The 21,318-nt window shown below is 37.2% G+C and overlaps 3 protein-coding genes across 5 annotated transcripts; 2 read left to right on the top strand and 1 right to left on the bottom strand.

Moving 5' to 3' along the window:
• Positions 1–5,303: 5,303 nt before the first annotated feature.
• LOC144700064 (alpha/beta-Hydrolases superfamily protein) lies at positions 5,304–9,482 on the top strand. Its single transcript, XM_078571444.1, has 8 exons — positions 5,304–5,469; positions 6,229–6,465; positions 6,562–6,761; positions 6,967–7,317; positions 7,395–7,595; positions 7,661–7,731; positions 8,040–8,182; positions 8,254–9,482. The coding sequence occupies exons 1-8, from the start codon at positions 5,442–5,444 to the stop codon at positions 8,514–8,516; spliced, it is 1,494 nt and encodes a 497-aa protein (XP_078427570.1). The 5' UTR covers positions 5,304–5,441; the 3' UTR covers positions 8,517–9,482.
• LOC144700065 (peptidyl-prolyl cis-trans isomerase CYP19-3-like) lies at positions 7,049–9,050 on the bottom strand. Of its 3 annotated transcripts, none has more exons than XM_078571447.1 (3): positions 8,511–9,050; positions 7,426–8,383; positions 7,049–7,281 (listed from the first exon to the last, which is right to left on the bottom strand). In XM_078571447.1, exon 1 carries the CDS (start codon positions 9,048–9,050, stop codon positions 8,520–8,522), a length of 531 nt encoding a protein of 176 aa, XP_078427573.1. In that variant the 3' UTR covers positions 7,049–7,281; positions 7,426–8,383; positions 8,511–8,519. The 3 variants fall into 3 exon arrangements, with proteins under 3 accessions (XP_078427573.1, XP_078427572.1, XP_078427571.1); XM_078571446.1 differs by having other exon boundaries at positions 8,297–8,383; XM_078571445.1 differs by having other exon boundaries at positions 7,426–9,050.
• LOC144700063 (basic helix loop helix DNA-binding superfamily protein) lies at positions 9,465–11,611 on the top strand. Its single transcript, XM_078571443.1, has 2 exons — positions 9,465–9,596; positions 9,756–11,611. The coding sequence occupies exon 2, from the start codon at positions 9,756–9,758 to the stop codon at positions 11,391–11,393; it is 1,638 nt and encodes a 545-aa protein (XP_078427569.1). The 5' UTR covers positions 9,465–9,596; the 3' UTR covers positions 11,394–11,611.
• The last annotated feature ends 9,707 nt before the right edge of the window (positions 11,612–21,318 follow it).

Below are 21,318 nucleotides of genomic sequence, written 5' to 3'. Positions count from 1 at the left end.
TGAACAACTTGGATTCTGAAAAATGCCTTGTCCTGCTGGCCATCCAGTTGCTAGAGCACGTCTAGAATGAGGGGGAATGAGGGAGAAAAAGTCTATTTATACATTGGGAGAATTACTAAAATACTATTTTGGGCATTTTCTATTCTATTTTCTTGCCATTGTGCCTCTTTTTCTCCATTGGTTGAGAGCTTCCCCATGTAATATTTAGCTTCTTTATCTATAAGGCTTTTGAGAGCCCAATGGGCAGGTCAGATAGTGGCCAATCTTCCTCATATTTCTCTTTTAAAGGTCCACAACTCCATTTGATCCTTTCAAGCCCCTTTGTAGAATCACTAAGCTCACAAAAATTCTTTAACTCTCTAAGAGTTACCATCTTCTCATTCCTGTAAATTTCTGCACATGTGAAACTATATAATACTCTTCAGTACTAAAATTTCTTGACTTCAAATAAGTCAAGGAGTTAAGTCAAAAATAACCATAATGTGCAAAAATTAGAATTTATAGCTAGTGCATAAATATTTAGTTAATTCGAGCCATAACATGATAAACTCTAAATTAATAATACCAAAAACATCTAAAATGTGTGAAAATATGCATGCACTTATCATGTTATCAGTCACTCCACCAGATGCATGTACTGAAAACAACAACACTGGCCTTGTAGGGATTACTTCTGTGCATTTTGAACCAACATCAAATGATATAAAGTTACACATTGATGCATTTTGTTATTTCAATTTAGGTACTCTCAAAATATTAATCCTATATACATATTTAGATCCTTTTAATGTAGTATGAGTTATCTTTGAAGTCATGTAAGAATCGAAGGAGAGAAGGCAAAAAAATATGCTTGAAACTTCATCTTAACTTCTTTAACTCTTGTCACAATTGGTGTGCATATTTAAGTTCATTAAGAAATAAAGCACTAAATTTTAAAGAATTGATGGATTTTCTAGACCTTCAAGAATGACCAAGCCATGGGAATTTCTTGAAATTAGGGGTGATATTAGTTTTGGCGCAGGAGGAATAATGTATAAGCTTAAATAATTGATGTATTATTTTATAGTTTCTACATCTTCATCACAAAGTTAGTTTATTTCCCCTTTATAATTCTCACATTCACGTATTCCATTCAAGTTACATAAATTTCATCAATTTTAAAAAATTTAAAGAACCATCAGATTATATGCTCAATATTCAAGTTAAACATACTGATAATTATAATCATTTGTTTTTACAATGTGCTGTACCCACATTAATTCATTTTAACTTTTTGTGATGATGCATTCAGTTGAAATCCAATTTTTTCATAGTTATTAAAAAAAAAATTAAATGATAGAACGGAAAAAAATAGGAATTTGATTCAACATATACTATTACAATGTCAAATAATAATTAAAAAAACAATTTCAAATAAGAATTCAAAATTAGAGAAAGGGATTACTGCAGATTTTCTTCATATTTTTATTTATTTTGGAGTCCTTAGGTATTTATTATATCATATATTCAGTATCCAAGTTAAACAAATTACTCATTCTAATTATTAATTTCTGGAATGTGCTACATTCACATTGATTCAATTTTAGTTTTTATGAATATGCCGCCAATCAGTCAAAATCCACTTGCCTTTTTTTAAAATTAAAAATATGAGTTTTGGTTTGGAATTTTTACTCTCAAAAGATTTTTACAAACTAGATAAGGGAAAGAGAGATATGGATTTGAATTTGGAATTTAATATTAAAATATGACTTATACTTCAAACTGAGAGAAATAGAGATCATATTTTAGAAAGGAGAGAACATGATTAATAATAAGTTTATTCGTTTGTCTATTTTTATATCACTACTTTATAAGATTCTAATTATTGGGTTAATATCACTATGCTTACATGTTTATTCGCATGGAAATGATAATATATGAGTGGTTTCAAGCATAAATTGATAATCTATTTTCGCATGATGTCTTGTAGTTTTTAATTTTTTGGTGTTTTATGGAATTTCTCTTACATCATATACTTTAAGAAAATAGCTTTTAGGTGTAGAATATTTAATGAATTTTGTGACATTAAAGTTGTAAATATATATATTAATAATTTGAAATATATATCTTATATTTTCTGAATTATGTACTAATTTCTAGGAGGGTCTTTGGTCTTATTTTCCCTTCTTTCCTCATGTTAACATTCAATTTTGTTGAATGGTGACCAATCATCTTATTTCGCAAAAACATGGCATTATGACATCACAATGCGCAATGCCATAAGAAGCAATGATTACCTGACATGGTCTTAATTTTTTATTTGAGAGGGTGACATTGACCAATAAAATGTGTCTCAACTTAATTCTACATATATGTTTGTGCGAAGAATGATGAATTAGATAATAGATCATCAATTTAATTATTATTTGAAAACCTTAATTAAAAGTGAAAAAGTGAAAGTCAGAATGAAAATGGCACACTAATGTGTCCCATGGTGACATATCACCTTGCCATGTGTATTTATTTATATAACTAACTATGTTTCTCAAGGAAACCAAACTGGGACAGCTTCTGTAAGACTTAATATATTTTTCATAAAGACCACTATAAATTAATTATATCCCCCAACATCCTATAAATATTTTATGACTGACTCTCTGAGCCCATGCATCAGACTCATTGATAATTCTATACGAAAAATAAATCTTTATTGGATAACCTAATTAAATAACTATATCAAAACATATTAATTAAATAATCTTAGATGAATTTAACCCAATCAACAAGTCGAGTCTCCCACATGTATGGTGTTAAACTTTCATGAAACCTTATAAATTGGTTATATAGTACATATAATTCATCATCCAACTATGACACTCTTAGAATGCCATAGAGTATGGTCAACTTTCAAACCTTAATCGATCATCCTAGTTAAGGTTGGTGCATTAGAAACTAACTAGAGATATTTATACTACATTTGCTAAGTACTTCATTGCATCATATTCCTTGAGTTAGTCTCCTATTATACCAGGGGTAGACAATCTCAGTTTGACCACTCAATCACCTTTGTGGACTTGTTCCTATATCTGCTAAGACTATAGAGAATCCTATTGTTAGGAACTCATATGCTAGTCAAAATATAACCTTCCATACACAATATGTCCTAAGGAAAACTCAATCTTAACATGAATCGATTTGGTTGACAGTAAGGTATAAAAAAATCTAGGGATTTGTACATATTATTTAATTGAAATATTTCCCTAAGGATCACCCACTCTCTCTCCTCAGTATCTCCATATAAATGATGACAGATATTCACTATCATTTTATTTTATGATTATCCTTGTTAAGCCTTATTCTCATGTGTTTTACTTGGGAGATTCACACAAACTTGGTTAAGCCTTATTCTCTGGTTGGATACACTCGAACAGCATTATGGGCTAGCCTAAGTTGTATAAAAATTATCTGAGTCTGACATATCTCATTCCCTAGATGGGTAGTTTAAGTTGTAGTTTTTTTGAAACATAGACATATTTCACGTAGTTGACTATATTAGAATGAATACATTTTAAAGGGCCTAATTCAACCCCCCTAGGTCATCCCGTAGCCACTTAAACCATCAATCTTTTGCTAAAATGGATTATAGATAACTTCCCAATAAGCAATCTATTCACCATTTCAATTGTCATTTTTCAGTTCACTCATATGGTGAACTTCTTTGTACAAGAGCTCTCCCAAGCTATTGGAATCAAAATAATAATTTAATTAAATTATAATACATAAAATAATAATATTTTCACCCAAAAATCAACAAAACACTAAGGTGATGTGTGTCAGCAAAAGAATTTTATTTCCATATTGTTGTGTCACTCTTAAATGTAAATACTTCATTTTTTCATGAAGACAGGAAAAATATTCTCCAAAATATATCCCAACAGCCCCTATCTTCAAGTGTACATATTTTATACAATTAATTCTATACTTTTTTATGTGTATTAAACATCTCCAAAAAGAGATAAGATCCCTTTGCACCCCATGCTTCAAGTCAAAATTTCTTATTTATGCAGCGCAGATGTTTTGGGGCCATTTCATCCATAAAATGAACATTATAACATATTATTATATTTTGATATATCTCAAAAGGTGGAAACTATTCTAGTTTAACAAATGTTCACAAGGTTGCATTAAATTTATTATTGATTATATTTTCAAACTATTTCTTATTATTTTCAAAGAGCAATGATATATATGGAGGAAATCACTTAAAAATAGCCACTTATAAGATCTGTTAAATAATTTGTAATCTCAACATCCATGAGAGAATGGTCAGGTTGAATTTGGAAAAAGAAAAATAGAGGATTCAAAGAAATATTATTTGATTTGATGGAAAATACAAGTACATTGTGTTCAATGTCGTATGAACATGTCATACTGCTTACAAGATGCCCCTGTGTTTGTCTCTATAACTACAATTTTAGAAAAAAACTTGCCATCTACCGCCTGAGATAGGATATCAGGCGCAAGCTTAATGCTCAATCTTTCTTTAATATATATACAATAGAATGGACTTCTCAAACTTAAACAACTCTTTGATACTTCTTACATCTCAAAAAGTTGTAAGAAGTATCATGGATATTTAAATAAAATATAATGCCTTTAATGAAAATCATATCACTGGAAAAAGATACTATCAAATACTATGTAACATTGTAAAATTCCCATGTAAAATTTGATTGGGTAGGTAAAGGTCAAGGCAGGATGGCTCGTATTTTATCACGAAGCTTTCAGGGTTCTATAATGATCTCATATTCAATGTAATGAAGAAATTTGGGGTTAAGGAGAAAGATTGTACTCGAGATGAGTGACAACATTCAATTTCATGCGCAGTCAATATATGTCTTGATGATGCACTACATTAGGAGTCTATTTCAACTCATATTTATCACTCCCCCTGAATAAGCTATATATATGATTGGTCCTCTCTTTGAGAACCATACTAGTGTCTTCAGTTAAACTTATTTGACTCTTTTCCAAATCCTACATTTTTTAAATAACACAAGCATAAACATAGCTATCTTGAAGCTCAACTAATTACAGTTTTCACGATTCAAACTATAAAAACATTCGATGAAAGTTTCAACAAGTAAATGACTATTCAGCAAAACAAATACATTCAAGATTATTATCAGGATGCCTCTGTTTTACCATCTAAGATTCATGCTGACACATAAGATTATTTTTTTGAATTTTTTTGAAAATTGTCTTTGCTAATTAATAAATATATTTGAAACCTAGTATGGACAAAGCTAAAGCGACTTTTCGAAAATCTCATGATGCAAGATTGAAGCTCGGGGAGCAACGTTGGGGGATCGGAAGATCTTCTTGTACCACCTTTGCGTAATCTACAGTGCAAAGAAGCCATTACGGAAGAACAAGGATTAACCCTAGCCCACCCTTTCGCAATGGTTAATCGTCTTGTCCTCCAACTAGGTATCTTTCTCCATCTTTTTTCTCCGCATTTCGGTCGGAAATTCACCATTTTTACGCAATTCAGTCGTCTCATCTCTTGGACTGGTCGACGAACACCGTTACAGCTTGTTACAGTTCTCTCTAGGTCTTTAATTGGAGAATCGGATCAAAATTTGGTGATGAACCGAAGTTTGTTATCGTATTCTCTTTATGTAATAAACTTCTACCATCCATCTTATCGATGATGGCATCATTTCGATTACCCATGCCATAATATTTTACTGCATGCTACAGACTCTTAAACTTGGGGGATTTGAAGTTTATGTTAATTATGTATTCTTGTAGCTATATGTCCTTCTAGATCATCAATAGTTTTGGTGGTGCCCAATGTGATGGATCTTGGAAATTTCCATGGATCTTGGGATTTAGGCCTGATTATAATATCATTCCATTTTAACCAATGATGCTGGGAGAAATAAATCTTTCACAACTAATTTTCCTAATTTTCCAACTAATCTTTCACTACTACCCTTCCCTGTTTATTATGTCCTATTTCAGTTAAGATTCTCGCATGAATTTTATTTACTCATGTGAAAGCAGGAAATGCTTGGCTACATTGATAAATGACAAATGATGGGTAAAAAATTGCTGAATTTTCAATTGTTATTAGATCATTTTCTGATCGAATTAGTAGTTTTTTAATCCTGTTCATAAGGGCATCATTTTGTTTGAGATTTCTCGTTAGTAAATAATCATGTATTCGATTTCTTATCTGGCCAGAGAGAAGTATAAGTTCAATTAGAAGTAGTGAGTCTTACAGAAGAGTCATCTCCACCGTTTTCTGCCGGTATCTTGTCCAAAAGTCTGAGGCAGGCGTGGAGGAAAACAGAGAAAACATGGAAATTAAACCTGAATTAGCATCTAAATTACCCGACAGCAAATGGAAACCTGAACTTCAGTGGATTTCTAAAGCTCTTGAGCCTGCCTTGCAGTTGTACAATTGGGCGTCTGAAACCGGTCTGTCTTGATTTCTCTTATCAGTACTCGATTATCTTTGATATTTTTAAATCAAGATGTAATTTGATGTTTGGATTTGAAATTTTTTCCTTGCAGAGAAGGACGATAAGCGAAAATTACCATCAAACAGTCGTTCCCTTGCAGAGATTCTCTCCAATCTTCAGAGGAGTAAGGCTGGTATTCAGGACTGGAGCTTCAGCGACGTTACCCTGGGTTTATACCTTATTTATCTACGTCAGAGTTCAACGCAGAAATCTGAAACTGTCAAGGGCACGCAGGTTTTTTCAGATAAATTGGTTAGTTTCCCAACATTATTTATTCCCATTTTAATTAATAATGCTCTCAGAGATTAGCCTAAACCATTCCCGTTTATTACGGGAAGAGTCAAATGTTTTGGATTCTATTAATATCAGGATTTGGGATCTGTATTTTGTACTTGTTTGATGCAAATCTTCCGCAATTGATTTTTTTCCTGATTTGAAAATTATGATTTGTTCGTAGGTGGAAGATCTTATTTACAATGTGGAATTAGCGAAAGGGGCATACAAGGAAAATGCATCCGGCCTAGCCAAGCACAGCATGCTTCGCGAAAAAAATATAATTAAATTTGTCAAAGATTCAAGCGTGATGCGGCCGGGTTACTACATCGGGATAGATGAGCGTAATGAACTTGTAGTTCTCGGAATCCGGGGAACTCACACTGTTTATGATCTCATCACCGATCTGATCTCTTCAAGCGATCAACGAGTAGCTTTAGAAGGTTTTTCCACCCACTTTGGGACCGCAGAAGCTGCCCGTTGGTTCCTCCGCCATGAACTATCAACAATAAAGAAGTATTTGAACAAGCACAAGGCAAGTTAATTGCAATTTATAATTGTTTTTCCAACCATCTCTTTTTTTATTATAAAATCATTCATTTATTGTTGCAGGGATATAAATTGAGAGTGGTCGGGCACTCACTTGGCGGTGCTGCGGCGGCGCTACTTGCAATTAATCTTCGGAGGATATCGGCAGAGGAACTCGGATTCGATCCTAATTTGATCTCGGCCGTTGGATTTGGAACCCCCCCCTGCGTGTCAAAAGGGCTCGCAGAGAGCTGTTCCACGTTCGTCTCCACCGTTGTTTTACAGGTAATTGATTCAAATTTCTTAGCATCTTTCAAGATCGGAAATCATATGAATATTTCCATCTTCAGGATGATGTGATTCCGAGGCTGAGCACCGCTTCTCTAGCCAGATTAAGGAATGATATTCTTCAGACCGACTGGTAAGTAAAGATTTGAACTTTCTAAGAACCCGTCATCGCTTTTCTCATGGGATTCTAGTCTGGTTAAGAAAATATAATACTTCAAATACCCATCATCGATTATGTCATGGGTTCTACTCAGATTCAGAAAATTGACTTCTTGAAAAACACATTTGTCGATTTTATCATGGGTTTCTAGTCAGACTCAGAAAATTGAATTTTTGAAAACCCATTATCAATTTTCTCATGGGTTCTAGCCGTATTCAGTAAAAGTTTGAACTTCTAAGTAGTCTGCCATTGATTTTCTCGTTGGTTTTGTTCTTCATCAGGAGGGATGTAACTGGCGGCCGGGATTGGAAGAGCGTCGTAGAGTGGGTGGGAAACGCCAGGCAGGTAGTCTCTCTAGTTCAAGATGTAGCCCGGAATCTTTCTGATTACGCCACTTTCGGAAAAACATCGGCGGAATTTCCAGGTAATAGTCGATAGAATCGTCTCATTTTTTTATGTTCCCAGATCAATCGGATGATTATCAAATGATTGCAGGCATCACCACGAAGGTAGAATCATCGCGAGTGGAGACAAGTACCTTGATACCGGAAGAACTCTTCGTACCGGGTACCATGTTCTACTTGAAGAGGACAGTCGGCGCTGGAGGAGATTCCTGCTACTCACTCTGGCAGAGAGAACCAGGAGAACACTTTCAAAGAATCATTCTTTCCGGAAATCTGATCTCCGATCACAAATGCGACAGCCACTACTTAGCTCTAAGAGATGTTCTCAAAGGCCTTCATAAATCTCACCATTGAAAATCATTGGCTCGTTTCTGAGATCTGACCGCAATCTTCGACGAGAACCGTAGAAGAAGGCCTGCCGTCTTCAGAGCCAACCTTCTCCATGGCCTCGACGACGTCGTAGCCGCTGAGAACCTGGCCAAAGACGACGTGCTTGCCGTCCAGCCATGGAGTTCTAGAAGTGCAGATGAAGAACTGTGAGCCGTTGGTGTTGGGGCCAGCGTTGGCCATGGAGAGAATGCCGGGGCCAGTGTGCTTCTTCTTGAAGTTCTCGTCTTCGAACTTGAGGCCGTAGATGGACTCTCCGCCGGTGCCGTTGCCTCTGGTGAAGTCCCCCCCTTGGCACATGAAATTGGGGATTATACGGTGGAAGACCGATCCTTTGTAGTGCAGCGGCTTGCCGGATCGGCTGAGTCCCTTCTCTCCGGTGCAGAGACAGCGGAAGTTTTCAGCGGTTTTGGGGACGACATCAGCGAAAAGCTCCATCACGATCCGCCCGGCCTTGGCCTTGCCGATGAGGACGTCGAAGAAGACCCTAGGGTTTGCCATTTCCTCGATCTGCGAAGAAAATGGATGATCAGCGGTTCAAAAATCAGCCGAAGTAGAAATTTACGCCCTCGATTCGAGAGGAGACGCATCCTGCTCCGCGGAAGATTGGGAGAGGCGGTCTACTGAAGAGGCGAATCTAGATTTGGCACAGTTTTTGAGCTCTGCAGGTATTTTCTGTAAGAAATACGCCTGAAAGCCTTCGATATGTGCTTCAATCGGTCGAGAAATCGAAGACGGGAACGTAAATCGACGAATCGCAGAAGAACCTACCAGCGAGGAGACGAGTGCAGACGGCTGAAACGCGAACTAGGGTTTAAAACTCCGAAGCAGAGCGAGGGGGATTTTTATAGGGTTATTTTATTTACAAAAACATCCCTGTGAAAAGTTTGTTCTTGGTTAATGACCCTGCAAGTCAGGAAAGTTTGAATTTTAGCGGTTTTTTTTTTCCCGATCGTGGGCTTTCGACTACGGAAGAAGACGAACTCTGCGCACTCGCGACGAACAGGATGAACTTCGATTTGATTTAGCAGAGATCTTCGTTCCCAGGTTAGCATCGTTCTCCGAGTGAATCGTTTCCCTAATTTTCGACGAGCAATTTCTTCCAATTGATCGAGCAGGGATTAGCATCGCTCTCCGGTTCTTGATTTCTATTCCGATTGTTCCCCTAACAATCGACAAGGAATTTCTCTCCGTTGTTCTATGCAGATGCTACCATGTCTTCACCGGCTGATCATCACCGGGCTGAGAGAATGCGGAAGCCTCAGAGATTTGAAGCTGTTCCACGCCATCGGCATCAAGATCGGCGCTCACCGGGAAACCTTCTTCGGGAACCAGTTCATCGCCGCCTGCACGCGGCTCAAGCGCATCGACTACGCCAAAGCGATCTTCTCTCAGCTTTGGAACCCCAATTCCTTCGTCTTCAACGCGCTAATCCGCGGCCTCCATCTCTGCTCTGCCCCTGCTGAAGCTATGGAGCTCTACAGAGCCATGCTCAGAGCAGGCGTCTGCCCTACCGGCTTCACCTTCACTGATGTCATCAAGGCCTCCGATGCTGAATTTGGGGAAGCCATTCAAGCTCAGGCGATGAAGCTCGGCTTCGGCGCCGACGTGTTTGTCCAGACCGCCCTCGTCGATCTCTATGGAAATTCCGGCAGAATTATGGATTCGAAGAAGGTGTTCGACGGAATGCCGAGCAGAGATGCAGTGTCGTGTACAGCAATGATCTCTGCCCATGCTCGAGTGGGGGACATGGAATCGGCGCTCCGGGTCTTCGAAGATATGCCTGAGAGAGGAACACCGGCATGGAACGCCATGATCGCCGGCTACGGGTGCTCCGGCGATGTCAATTCTGCCGCTTCGCTGTTTGCCCATATGCCGCAGAGGGATCTCGTCTCATGGACCAGCATGATCTCCTGCTATTCCCAGAACAAACAGCCAATTCTCGCAATCCAGACCTTCGAGGCGATGGAGGCCGCAGGGGTGGCCCCGGACAACGTCGCCATCGCGTCGTTGATCGCCGCCTGCGCCGACCTTGGCGCAATGGACATCGGCCGAGCCGCCCACTGCCGCATTCTGCCGGGGTTCTCTTGCATGGACGTCTTCGTCGGCTCGGCTCTGGTCGACATGTATGCCAAGTGTGGGAGCCTTCGGAGCTCATTGATGGTCTTCTTCAAGCTTCGCAGGCGCAACCTCTTCTGCTGGAATGCTGCCATTGAGGGGGCCGCAGCTCACGGCGGCGGCGTGGCGGCACTGCGGCTGTTTCGGCTGCTGGACGAGCAGGACGAGGTGCAGCCCAATTCAGTGACCTTCTTGAGCGTGCTCAGCGCCTGCACCCACGCTGGGCTGGTGGAAGAGGGCCGTCGGGTCTTTGCTGCCATGGTGGCTCCTGAGGTGGAGCATTATGGCTGTGTAGTGGATCTACTGGCACGGGCAGGGCGGCTGGAGGAGGCCATGGAACTGGTTCAGAGCATGCCGGTGGAGCCGAACGCCGCCGTGTGGGGGGCGTTGCTCGGCGGGTGCAGGAATTATGGTGATGGCCGGATTGGCGGTGCAGTCGCCTCCCAGCTGATAGCTCACCAGCCAGGGGAGAGTGGGCATTACTCCCTGTTTGTGGGGCTCTATGCCCAGGAGCAGGAGTGGCCCCAGGTGGCTGCAATTAGAGCTCTGATGAAGAGGAGGGGTGTTGAGAAGGCCAGCCCCGGTGCTAGCAGCATTGAACTGGGTGGGATGGTTCATGAGTTCACTGTCTCTGGCGAGAGACACCCCGACTGCAAGGCTGTCCGCCGACTCCTTGTCAGACTGCACTACCTCATGAGACATAAAGAACAACTACCACTTGGATGAGGAAATATGTTGGGGTCAATGGTTTTACCTGAAATGAGTTCTACCCTTTACACTGACTCAGTTGTTAGGCTTATACATGATGCAAAGTCATCAGTGTTTGACATCATTGTAATGCTGGTTGTAGAGTTTTAATGGTTACCCACCTAGTTTTATGGCCATGTAAATTAGAAAAATCTCCACTGAAATAGAATAACACAACTGTCTTTCTGTTGTCTTTTTTTTCCCTCTTGGCTGGTTATTGACGTCCATGAACATATGTGTCTCCAGCAGACTGATGGAAACCCTAGATGGGATTGAGCTTCTTCTTGAACAATAGAAAACCTTACATTTTCACTATTCAAGCCTGGTTTAAATGCCAGGTTAAAAGATACACGTATTGGACCGATAGTGAGGCCCATTAGTCTAAAAAATGAAAATAACAAAAATAGAAAGTAAACATGAATGTATCACACTTGATGAGCTGACTGGATATATTTCATTTGAATCGCTCTGGCATTAATCTTCTCCCGAATAAAATGTCGGTCTATCTCTATGTGCTTGATTCTGTCATGTTGGATTGGGTTGTGAGCAATATCAAAAGCTGATTTACTGTCACAATACAACGCTATGGGGCCTTCTTGGGATATATTTAGATCCTGTAGAATGCCTCTGATCCATAAGACCTCACATATCCCCTTAGCAACAACTCTAAATTCAGCTTCAACACTAGATCATGCTACCACCTTTTCTTTTTTGCTTCGTCATGCAATCGAATTACCTCCCATGAATGTACAATAGCCAGTGGTTGACCCACAATCCAAGACTGACCCACCATAATCTACATCAGTATACGCCTCCAGTGTGAGCTGCCCACCTTCCGAAATACCAAGCCATGTCCAGAAGTGCCCTTTAAGTAAGCAAGTACTTTAAATGCCGCCTGCATATGAGGTTCTCTAGGATGCTGCATAAATTGACTCAAAAGTCTCACCGTAAATGCAATATGTGGCCTGGAATATTGAAGGTATGTTAATTTACCAATTAGTCTTTGATATTGTCCATGATCAACAAGAGCAGCTTCTTCATACAATCTAAGCTTTAAATTTGCATCAATGGGTACAGTAGATGGTTTACAATTAGTCATAACCATTTCTGCCAAGATGTCAAGAATATATTTCCTTTGAGAGATAAATATACCCGAAGGAGAGTATGCAATCTCAATACCCAAAAAATAGCGCAACAACCCCAAAGATTTGATATCAAATGCCTGAGAGAGTTTTTTACTTATCATGGTAATTTCTTCATCATCATTTCGAGTAACAACAATATCATCAACATATACAAAAAGAGCAGCCATTTTCCCATTTACACCTGTCTTTACAAACAAGGTATGGTCTCCATTACTAGGTTGATATCCCATGTCTCACATAGCTTGCGAAAACTTCCCAAACCATGCACTTGGCGACTGCTTTAATCCATATAATGCCTTCAACCTGCACAGATGACCTTTGCATCTAGATTGGTAATATCTGGGAGGAAGATCCATTTACATTTCCTCACTTATGTCTCCATGGAGAAATGTGTTTCGTACATCATACTGACATAATCTTCCAATTCAAAATAGCTGCCACTACAATAAGGATGCGTATTGTGTTCAAATTTGCAACAAGAGAAAAAGTTTCATTATAATCAATGCCATTTGCCTGAGTATAGCCCTTTCCCACTGCTTTGTATTTTGTGGTATATACCCACCTGCTTCCCCCAGCCTTCGTTCTTGAGCAACGCATTCATCTCCATATCCATAGCTTCCTTCCAATGTGGATTTTTCAAAGCCTCTTCCATTACCTTTGGTATAGGAATTGGATCAATTCCAGCTAGAAACGCTTGATATTCTTGGAAAATATGTGAATACAGTACAAAGTGTGACATTGGATATAATGGAATTGTATGCACTTTCTCTTTCCCTTTCTTAAAGCAATCGGCCAACCTTGATCAGATTCCGGAAGAACTTGATTAGTTTGTACATTCTGCTCTTCCTCCATGTCTGTAGGAAACAATGATCTGTCACTATCATTCTCTGTACTTCCGATCAAAGTATTGTCCGCATTTGGCTGCACATATATTGGACTCTCTTCTTCGATTGTCTGCACTTGAACCTCAAGTGCATTGATAGTAACTTCTCCTTTATCATTATTATCTATAGCTGGTGACCACACCATAGTTGATAATTCAAGTCTCCTTTCAACTTGTGCCCTGGATCTAGTGATATCACTAGATTGGTCATAGTATTTTTCTAGCTCATTAAAGGTAACATCAAATGATATAAACATTTTCTTTGATGGTGGATGATAACACATGCCCTTTCTATGTCGATGTATATCCAACAAAGACACACTTAATAGCCTTTGAACTCAACTTGTTGACCGATTATGAAGATGAACGAATACTGTGCATCTGAAGATTCTTGGCTTCAGACCTGTTTTCATCTAGACCGAAGGAAAAATTGAGCCATGAGATCTATTGGACTTTTATAGCCCAAAACTTTAGATGGTAGACGATTGATCAGATGTACAGCTATTAACACAGCTTCTCCCCAAATAACTTTGGGTACACCTTGATGAATTAGTAAAGCTCTAGTTGTCTCAACGATATTTCCAATCTTCCTCTTTGCTACTCCATTATGTTGTGGAGTACGTATGCAGGACGACTCATGAACAATACCCTACATCTTAAAAAAATCTGCAGCATTGCATTAAAGTGGTCCTTGGCATTATCAGATTGAAATTTCTTCATCAATACACCATACTGAGTTTTCACTAGAGTAACAAAATTCTTAATGTTTTCTGTTACATCAGATTTGTTCCTGAGAAGATATACCCATGCGAGGTGCATACAGAAATCGATAAGTACAAGGAACCATCGAGCAGCATTCAGTGGCAGGTCCGCATATGTCAGTATGTACAAGATCAAACGGATCGATACTCCTCTCACTCCGGTTTTTAAATGAAGATCTTTTATGCTTAGCTAACTGACTTGTATCATATATAAGTTATGATAAATACACATTATGTGAAAAGGTAGTAAACATTCTTCCCGAAAGTTCAAAAGATGGATATCCCAAGCGAGAATGATATAGTTTAATTTGTTCTACTTTGGAAAGATTATGTTCTTCAGAAGTCCTTCCTCCATTTGCCATCAGCACAGCACCAGCACTATCATTCACGTTCAGCAATCCACCCCTCTTTGATTGGTCCAGTCTTTATGTTCAACTTCTTGTCATATACAAAACAACCACAAGAGTCAAATGTTAGAGTGAGAGGAGAGTATTTGACCAATTTTTGAGGAGAAATTAATTATGTATTACGCAAGGGCATATGCAAGACATTCTTCAGTAATCCCAGATTTTTAATTTTGACAGGCCCAGTAGCAGCAACAGGGAGTTTTTCTCCTCCTGTCGTCAATTCACTACGGTGATCAAGACATGTAGAATAATCCACAAATTTAGAACGAAAAGGAGTCATGTGATCGGTTGCCACGGAATCGATTATCCAATCTGTGGGTTGAAATGAATCATGGGCATTAAGAAAGGAACGCTCGCCAGTGCAGGTCATAGAATTACTTGGGGGACACACCATGTTCTTTAACTTTTACACCTCCTCCTTGAGTACATAAAAATCAGTGAGAGTAAGATGAGAAACATCATCACCATTTGCAGATGGCTGCTCTCCTGCTGCTATATCATGTGCCTTTGCAACATGTACTTGAGTCTGTTGAGGTGGTCGAACATGCAGATCCCAACAATCTTCTCACTTGTGTCCTCTCCTTTTGCAATATAAACATACCACTAGTTCCCGGGTCTGCCAGGTAGACTTCCTTTTTTGCTGATTTTGATTATTCCATTGACGTGGATAAGGCTTGGAAGACTGATTATTACTGGTAGTAGCCACAACTCTAGTACCAATATCTCCCGTTGGGACTGTATACGACTTTATATGACACTCTTCTTCAAGAACATGCTGTATAGCATGTTCCAAGCCTGTTCCAAGTAGTTGGCATCGCATAGAGTCATATTATGGATTTAATCCCATCAAAAACTTGTACAAACGATCTTTCATTATATAATGCTGACAGGAGAAGTCTGCTTCAGCAATAGGCCTGTAAAGGTCCATCTCATCTTAGAGAGCTTGAAGCTCACATACATATTCCTGAACTGTTCTGTCATGTTGAAGAAGGACTGCTTTTGTAACTAGTTCATATATATGCCAATTGTTGTTTGTCTGTGGACAACTCTTATGAATTTTATCCCAGATCTGCTTTGCAGTTGGAATTAGAAGATATTTTGAGATAAGATCCCACGCATACTGTTAAAAAGCCATGTTTTAAGAGTACCATCTTCTGCTTTCCACACTACATAGCGAGAATTGGAAGGTGTCATTTCCTCAAACAGATGATGAGCTAGTCTTCTCCCTTCAAGCGCCATTTCAACGAACTTTCTCCAATGCAGCAGATTTAATCATGTATACTTCATAGACTTTGGGATTCCATGGTTACTCATAGTGGAGAACTCAGATTCCTGTTGATTAGATTGTATTTCGTGCAACTCTGACTTCTCCATGGCAATGAGTTCTAGCCTCGTTGACCCAATAACAATAAAAGACAAAAAAATTGATGACGATCACGCATGTATCACGTTCACAGCACGTGACGTCCATGACTTTCACAACACGTCAAGAAGAGGGACTGTTTTGTTTTCACAACACTTGTTATTGTCTTCCCAGAATGAAATCAGAAAAAACTAACCTCGTCACCAGGTACAACGAGGATGGCGAGAAGAGTTTTAGACGCCACATGAAGATCCTCACCAGGACACGTACTCCTCAATACGACAATCTATGCTCTGATACCATGACGTCCGTGAACATATGTGTCTCCAGCTGACTGATGGAAACCCTAGACGGGAATGAGCTTCTTCTTTCACAATAGGAAACCTTACATTTTCACTATTCAAGCCTGGTTTAAATAGCAGGTTAAATGATACGCGTATTGGGATGATAGAGAGGTCCATTAGTCTAAAAATGAAAATAGCAAAAATAGAAAGTAAACATAGAAAAATAAATAAAAAAGTAAATAAGGCAGTCTGGCTGACAGTAATGAATGGTAGGCACATCGACACCATAAGTCCGACAGAAATAAACATAAAATCAGGTTCTATAAACTGATCTCAACAGTGAGACATGGGGGTGTAAAGATGTTTTTTGAACCAATTTAATATTTGATTCACAACTGTCTGAGGCCATCTACTGTAAACAAGAGATATTAGTCTTTTTTTTCTTTTATGAAAAAGAGGAGAGGTTAATCTAATATAGAAAATACAAGGGCCAAAAAAATTGGGCATGGATGTCATCTTTTCCAAGAGCACTTTTCTCCCCACTTCTCAAGAGCGTGGGCGTTATTGTACAGAGGATATCAATCACTCCTCCATACTTCTCCAGAAAATAATAATTGGGCAATCTTTTGGCATGAATATGAAAAAAAAGTGATCCAGAATATAAAATATAGTGTTAAAGGATTTCCCAAAAATTAATTTTATTATTTCTTAATAAGTGTACAATATATTTGTTAAAATATATGAAAAGCTAGAGAGGTAGAAGAACAAGGTTTTCCAACTAGAGAAACATAAGAGAAATGTTATTAAGGTACCTCAATTACAACATTAACTATTGGTGGTTATGTTGTGATTATATAGGATATGACTTAAACCAAATTAAAGACAAGGGAACAGAAGAGAAAGTGAGATAAGAGAAGGATGTTTAACTCTCTCATAAATAAAGATTTCATCATGCTCTGGTAAAATTAGACATTAAGATAGGTAAATTGTGATTCACTCTAGAAGTGGTTGTTTTGATGTAATTGATGTCATATGACTAATTTTACCAGAGATTAAATTTTTATGTAATGAATGTTCATATATCTTCTAAATATCTCATAGCCAACTCTGTCATTTGTTTATGGAATTGGCGAAATATATCTTAGTACCCCATGACCTTATTGTCTATGACATTTGAACTCATCTCAGTATAATTCTTAATTTAGGTTCATAACTTTCTATGTAATGCATTATGAACATCATTTTAGAGGCTAAAATTGAAAAATTAAAAATAAATATAGCATAAAAAATGAATGTCTGAATTATCAATTTGTATATATATATGTATTTGAAACTATTAAATACCTCAAAACACATTTAGAATGTGTATTCGTTATTAACTATCAAGAATGATACATTATACATTATAATAAGTAAAAATTTAATAACTAATTTGTAAATTTTAATATGTAGTTAGTAATTGTTATTAAATGAAAATAGTTATTGGAATGCATAAAGCTAGATCCATTATATTTATTCTTGTTCCCGTGATTTCTGAGATAAATGTTATAGAATTAAATGGAAATTGTTTACCTGATTAACCACAAGATTTTAAAGCTGATCTAAGGGGGGTTTCATTACTCTTAGGTTGTCAGGTAACAAAATAATAGGGAATTTTTGTTGTCTGACATTCTATTCATTGAAAGTGTGAGGTCAACCAAAAGGGTGAGGTCAACCAAGACACTGTCCCATTGATAACTAGCATTTTAATAGGCTTATATGACCATATTTAAATCCTTATTTGCATTAAATTGATTATCAGGCCAAAAATGATTACATTTATTTTAGACTGATATTTTGAATTTTATGAATTTTGAATTACTTTTAATGATTTTTATGACCTAAAATTCTGAAATAACATAAAATTTTGGCATATAATATAATTTTTCCTGAAGTTGCTGACATTATATTCATAAAGATATAACTTTTCTAAGTCAAAATGCATATTAACATGAATTTTGGAGTATTTTTAAACTCATTTATTTCTGCGATGCCACGTTTCGCTGATCATTTCGTCGAAAGGCAACCAACCAAAAATTAGGATTAATGATTGGTGACGGCCAATCATTAACCCTCGTCAATGATTGGCATCAGCCATTCATGGATCGTAGACCGTTATGGCATTGTGATTAGTGATGCTATAATGGAAATAATTACTAATGACCCTCTCCTCTCTAATTTTAGTAGCAGGGGTGACATGACCCAATAAAGAAAGAAGAGCTTATTTTTCACAATACACGCGAAGATTTTTTAATCATTTTAAAAATTGATTTTTTAATCATTTGACTGGTCAAAAGTTGCAATGTTGATGACATGTCACAGACATATGATGCCATGTGTACATGTGGCACACAGATGTACACGTAGCACCGATGTGTCATTTAATTATAGGAGGAAAGAGACAGGACATTAATGTGGCACGCGCTGACACCCCACTACGTCGCACGTCTGGTTATACTTTAATATTATTATAAAAAAATAATTATTCATTGTATTTTTTGGCTTTTTTCAAAAGTAACACATGGCGCTACAACAGTCATCGATCAAGGATAATGTGGGGGCAATCTCAGCCAAAATGATTACATTTAATGCGACTATGAGACAAAACCCTAATAGAACAACATGAGGGCACTGATGAGGATGAGGAGAGAGAAATCTTCTGATTAAATCAACGGCTAAGAATCATCCAACTTCCATGCCTGATATCTGATGATGCAGAAGTCCAATTGAGATGAAATTTCAAGGGTAGCCTTGTCTCTGTGTCCTCTGTCCATTTATATCTAAAAGTTGAGTTCTAGATCTTTGTAAAAGACATTTTAAGCTCACTTCCTCCTAGAGAGGTAGATTGAAAGAAAGTGAAGTTTTGGAGGTCCATCAAGGGTGTTCTTGGTGTCTTTAGTGCTTGTAAAGGATCAACAGATAACTGGGGAGGATGATCTAAATCGAACAGATGCCTTGATCTCAGAGGAACATAGGTATATGAGGTTAGCCTTACATTGATTATTCTTCAACACATTTAGGATAGATCATCTTTCATTCCCATCCATCATCATCCATCATCATTCCTATCTATCATCACCTATTTCCCAGATGTTAACATTCCATCATTGATTTGTTGATCTGGGTTATTGATTTATTTGATACATGATTCACCCTTATAGAATGTTACCTATACATTTTCAGCCTAGTCACTACTCTAGTCCCAAGGGATTATGATACCATTTCTCTTGGTTTTCCTAATTCATTAATCATATCCTTTCTCTAATTTATAAATATAATTTCTAATTATATTATATTATTTATTTAATATTAATTTATAATATTCATCTAGTGGTACTATGTCATATTATGATGAATTTCCCCAATCTCTCTAATATTGATTTATCCCATTGTATTTGAAAATATAGGTAAAAATAACATAATGGTAAATATCAGACTAACTTAGGAGCTTTATTTTTCCCACGTTTCTAGTCGAAATGTTGGATTCTTGTAATCAGTTCAGGTGGCTGAATATAAGAAGAGTTTAATACCAATGTCGATAGTAAATTTGATATCCAAATGTGAGGATTAGCTTGAAAATAAAAAGGAGACAATGAGTGAATATATACTAAATATATTTTTCAAAAAATGCTAATTATAAGTTCAAAATTCAAATTTTCATTCGATGGTCATCACTCTAAACAAAAATAAAAAATCAAAATTTAGTGATCATATAGCTGAATAAGAAATTCAAAATTTCATGGGCTGGCTATAACTCTGAGCACAATTTTAAAATTACATTTACAGATCATTTATTTGAAATAGAGAATTAAAATTTCATTTACTATGAATTCAAAAAATCAAATTTACATTTTCTGATTTATTGCCAAATTCGAAGCTCAAAATTACATTCCCTGGTTATCACTCAAGCAAAATATATGAGATAGGAAATCCGGAACTGTAAAAAAATTTTATCGTCATTACATTGAAAAAAAATTGAAGGCTGCTAATCATATATCTGAATCAGAAATCTGTAATGGAATATAGTGTACAGTATTTTGGATCATAAGTCAAAATGTCTCCATGTCTTATTCTATATCTGAAACAGAAATAAAAATTTATGCGTAAGCTATTAATCTGATTTGTGATTGAAAATTAATTATACCGAGGTTTATTGATCTGATTTTGAAACTGAATCTTTTGGATATCTTTTATTGCTTTGAATAAATAAATATAAAGCATTATCTTTTTTTTGGTTTAGGTGGCCAAGGAACAACCTAAGAGGGGGGGGGTGAATTAGGTTTTATATTTTATTTTTATTTTAATTAGCCTAGGATTTTTCTACTTAAGAAATGAGGTAGAGGAAATGGAAGACAATTATTTTTTTATACAGCTTAGGCTAATCCTTAATGCTGTTCGGGGGTATCCGTCCCGAGGTAATGATGTGCCCTAACCAAGTTTGTGTGAATGCCCCCCAAGCAAATCACTTGGAAATAAGGCTGAACAAGGATACCAAGAAAAAGAAAAAGTCAATGAAGCTTTGTCGTCCTCAACCCTCAACGGCTTCCACGGAATGACACTGCTTAATCTACTTCAACTTAGCCCCCAAAGCGTTCTTCTTATGGCCCCCAAAGCCTTGACCAGAGTGATCACAAAGATCTGGCAATAACAATATATTTATGAATGATGTATTCTCCTCAACAACACTTAGTATTGATGGCTACTCAAAATAGTATCCAAGGCAATGATCAATGTTAAGTGCTTCAACAAAAAAAAAACTTTTATATCAAAATTATATTGAGTTAAATATTCATAAATCTAAATATGACTTCCCTTCAATAATACCTCGTTGTTTGTGGTCGTTCTTTCTTCTATCCTTTTCTCATCCACGTTTTTCCTTGGATAAAAGTCTTAATTCGCGTTTGACCTTTGATGCTTAAAATGCCGATATCTTTTTCAATCCTGCACCAAATGCAATGATTCTACCTGCAATGGTTTTGTAATAAAATTTTACACAAATATTATATCAAAAGAATATTCAAA

Source organism: Wolffia australiana, chromosome 2 (genome assembly GCF_029677425.1).
Source record: "Wolffia australiana isolate 7733 chromosome 2, ASM2967742v1".
In the NCBI taxonomy this organism is placed as follows: domain Eukaryota; kingdom Viridiplantae; phylum Streptophyta; class Magnoliopsida; order Alismatales; family Araceae; genus Wolffia; species Wolffia australiana.
Note: the sequence above shows the minus strand (reverse complement) of the source record. Positions and strands in the feature narration are given on the sequence as shown.

Coding starts and splice junctions, on each gene's coding strand:
- LOC144700063 (XM_078571443.1), top strand. CDS start 9,756: ATGCTACCATGTCTTCACCGGCTGATCATCACCGGGCTGAGAGAATGC.
- LOC144700065 (XM_078571445.1), bottom strand. CDS start 9,050: ATGGCAAACCCTAGGGTCTTCTTCGACGTCCTCATCGGCAAGGCCAAG.
- LOC144700064 (XM_078571444.1), top strand. CDS start 5,442: ATGGTTAATCGTCTTGTCCTCCAACTAG. Junction 5,470..6,228: donor TCGTCTTGTCCTCCAACTAG/GTATCTTTCTCC, acceptor TTATCTGGCCAG/AGAGAAGTATAAGTTCAATT. Junction 8,183..8,253: donor AACATCGGCGGAATTTCCAG/GTAATAGTCGAT, acceptor AAATGATTGCAG/GCATCACCACGAAGGTAGAA.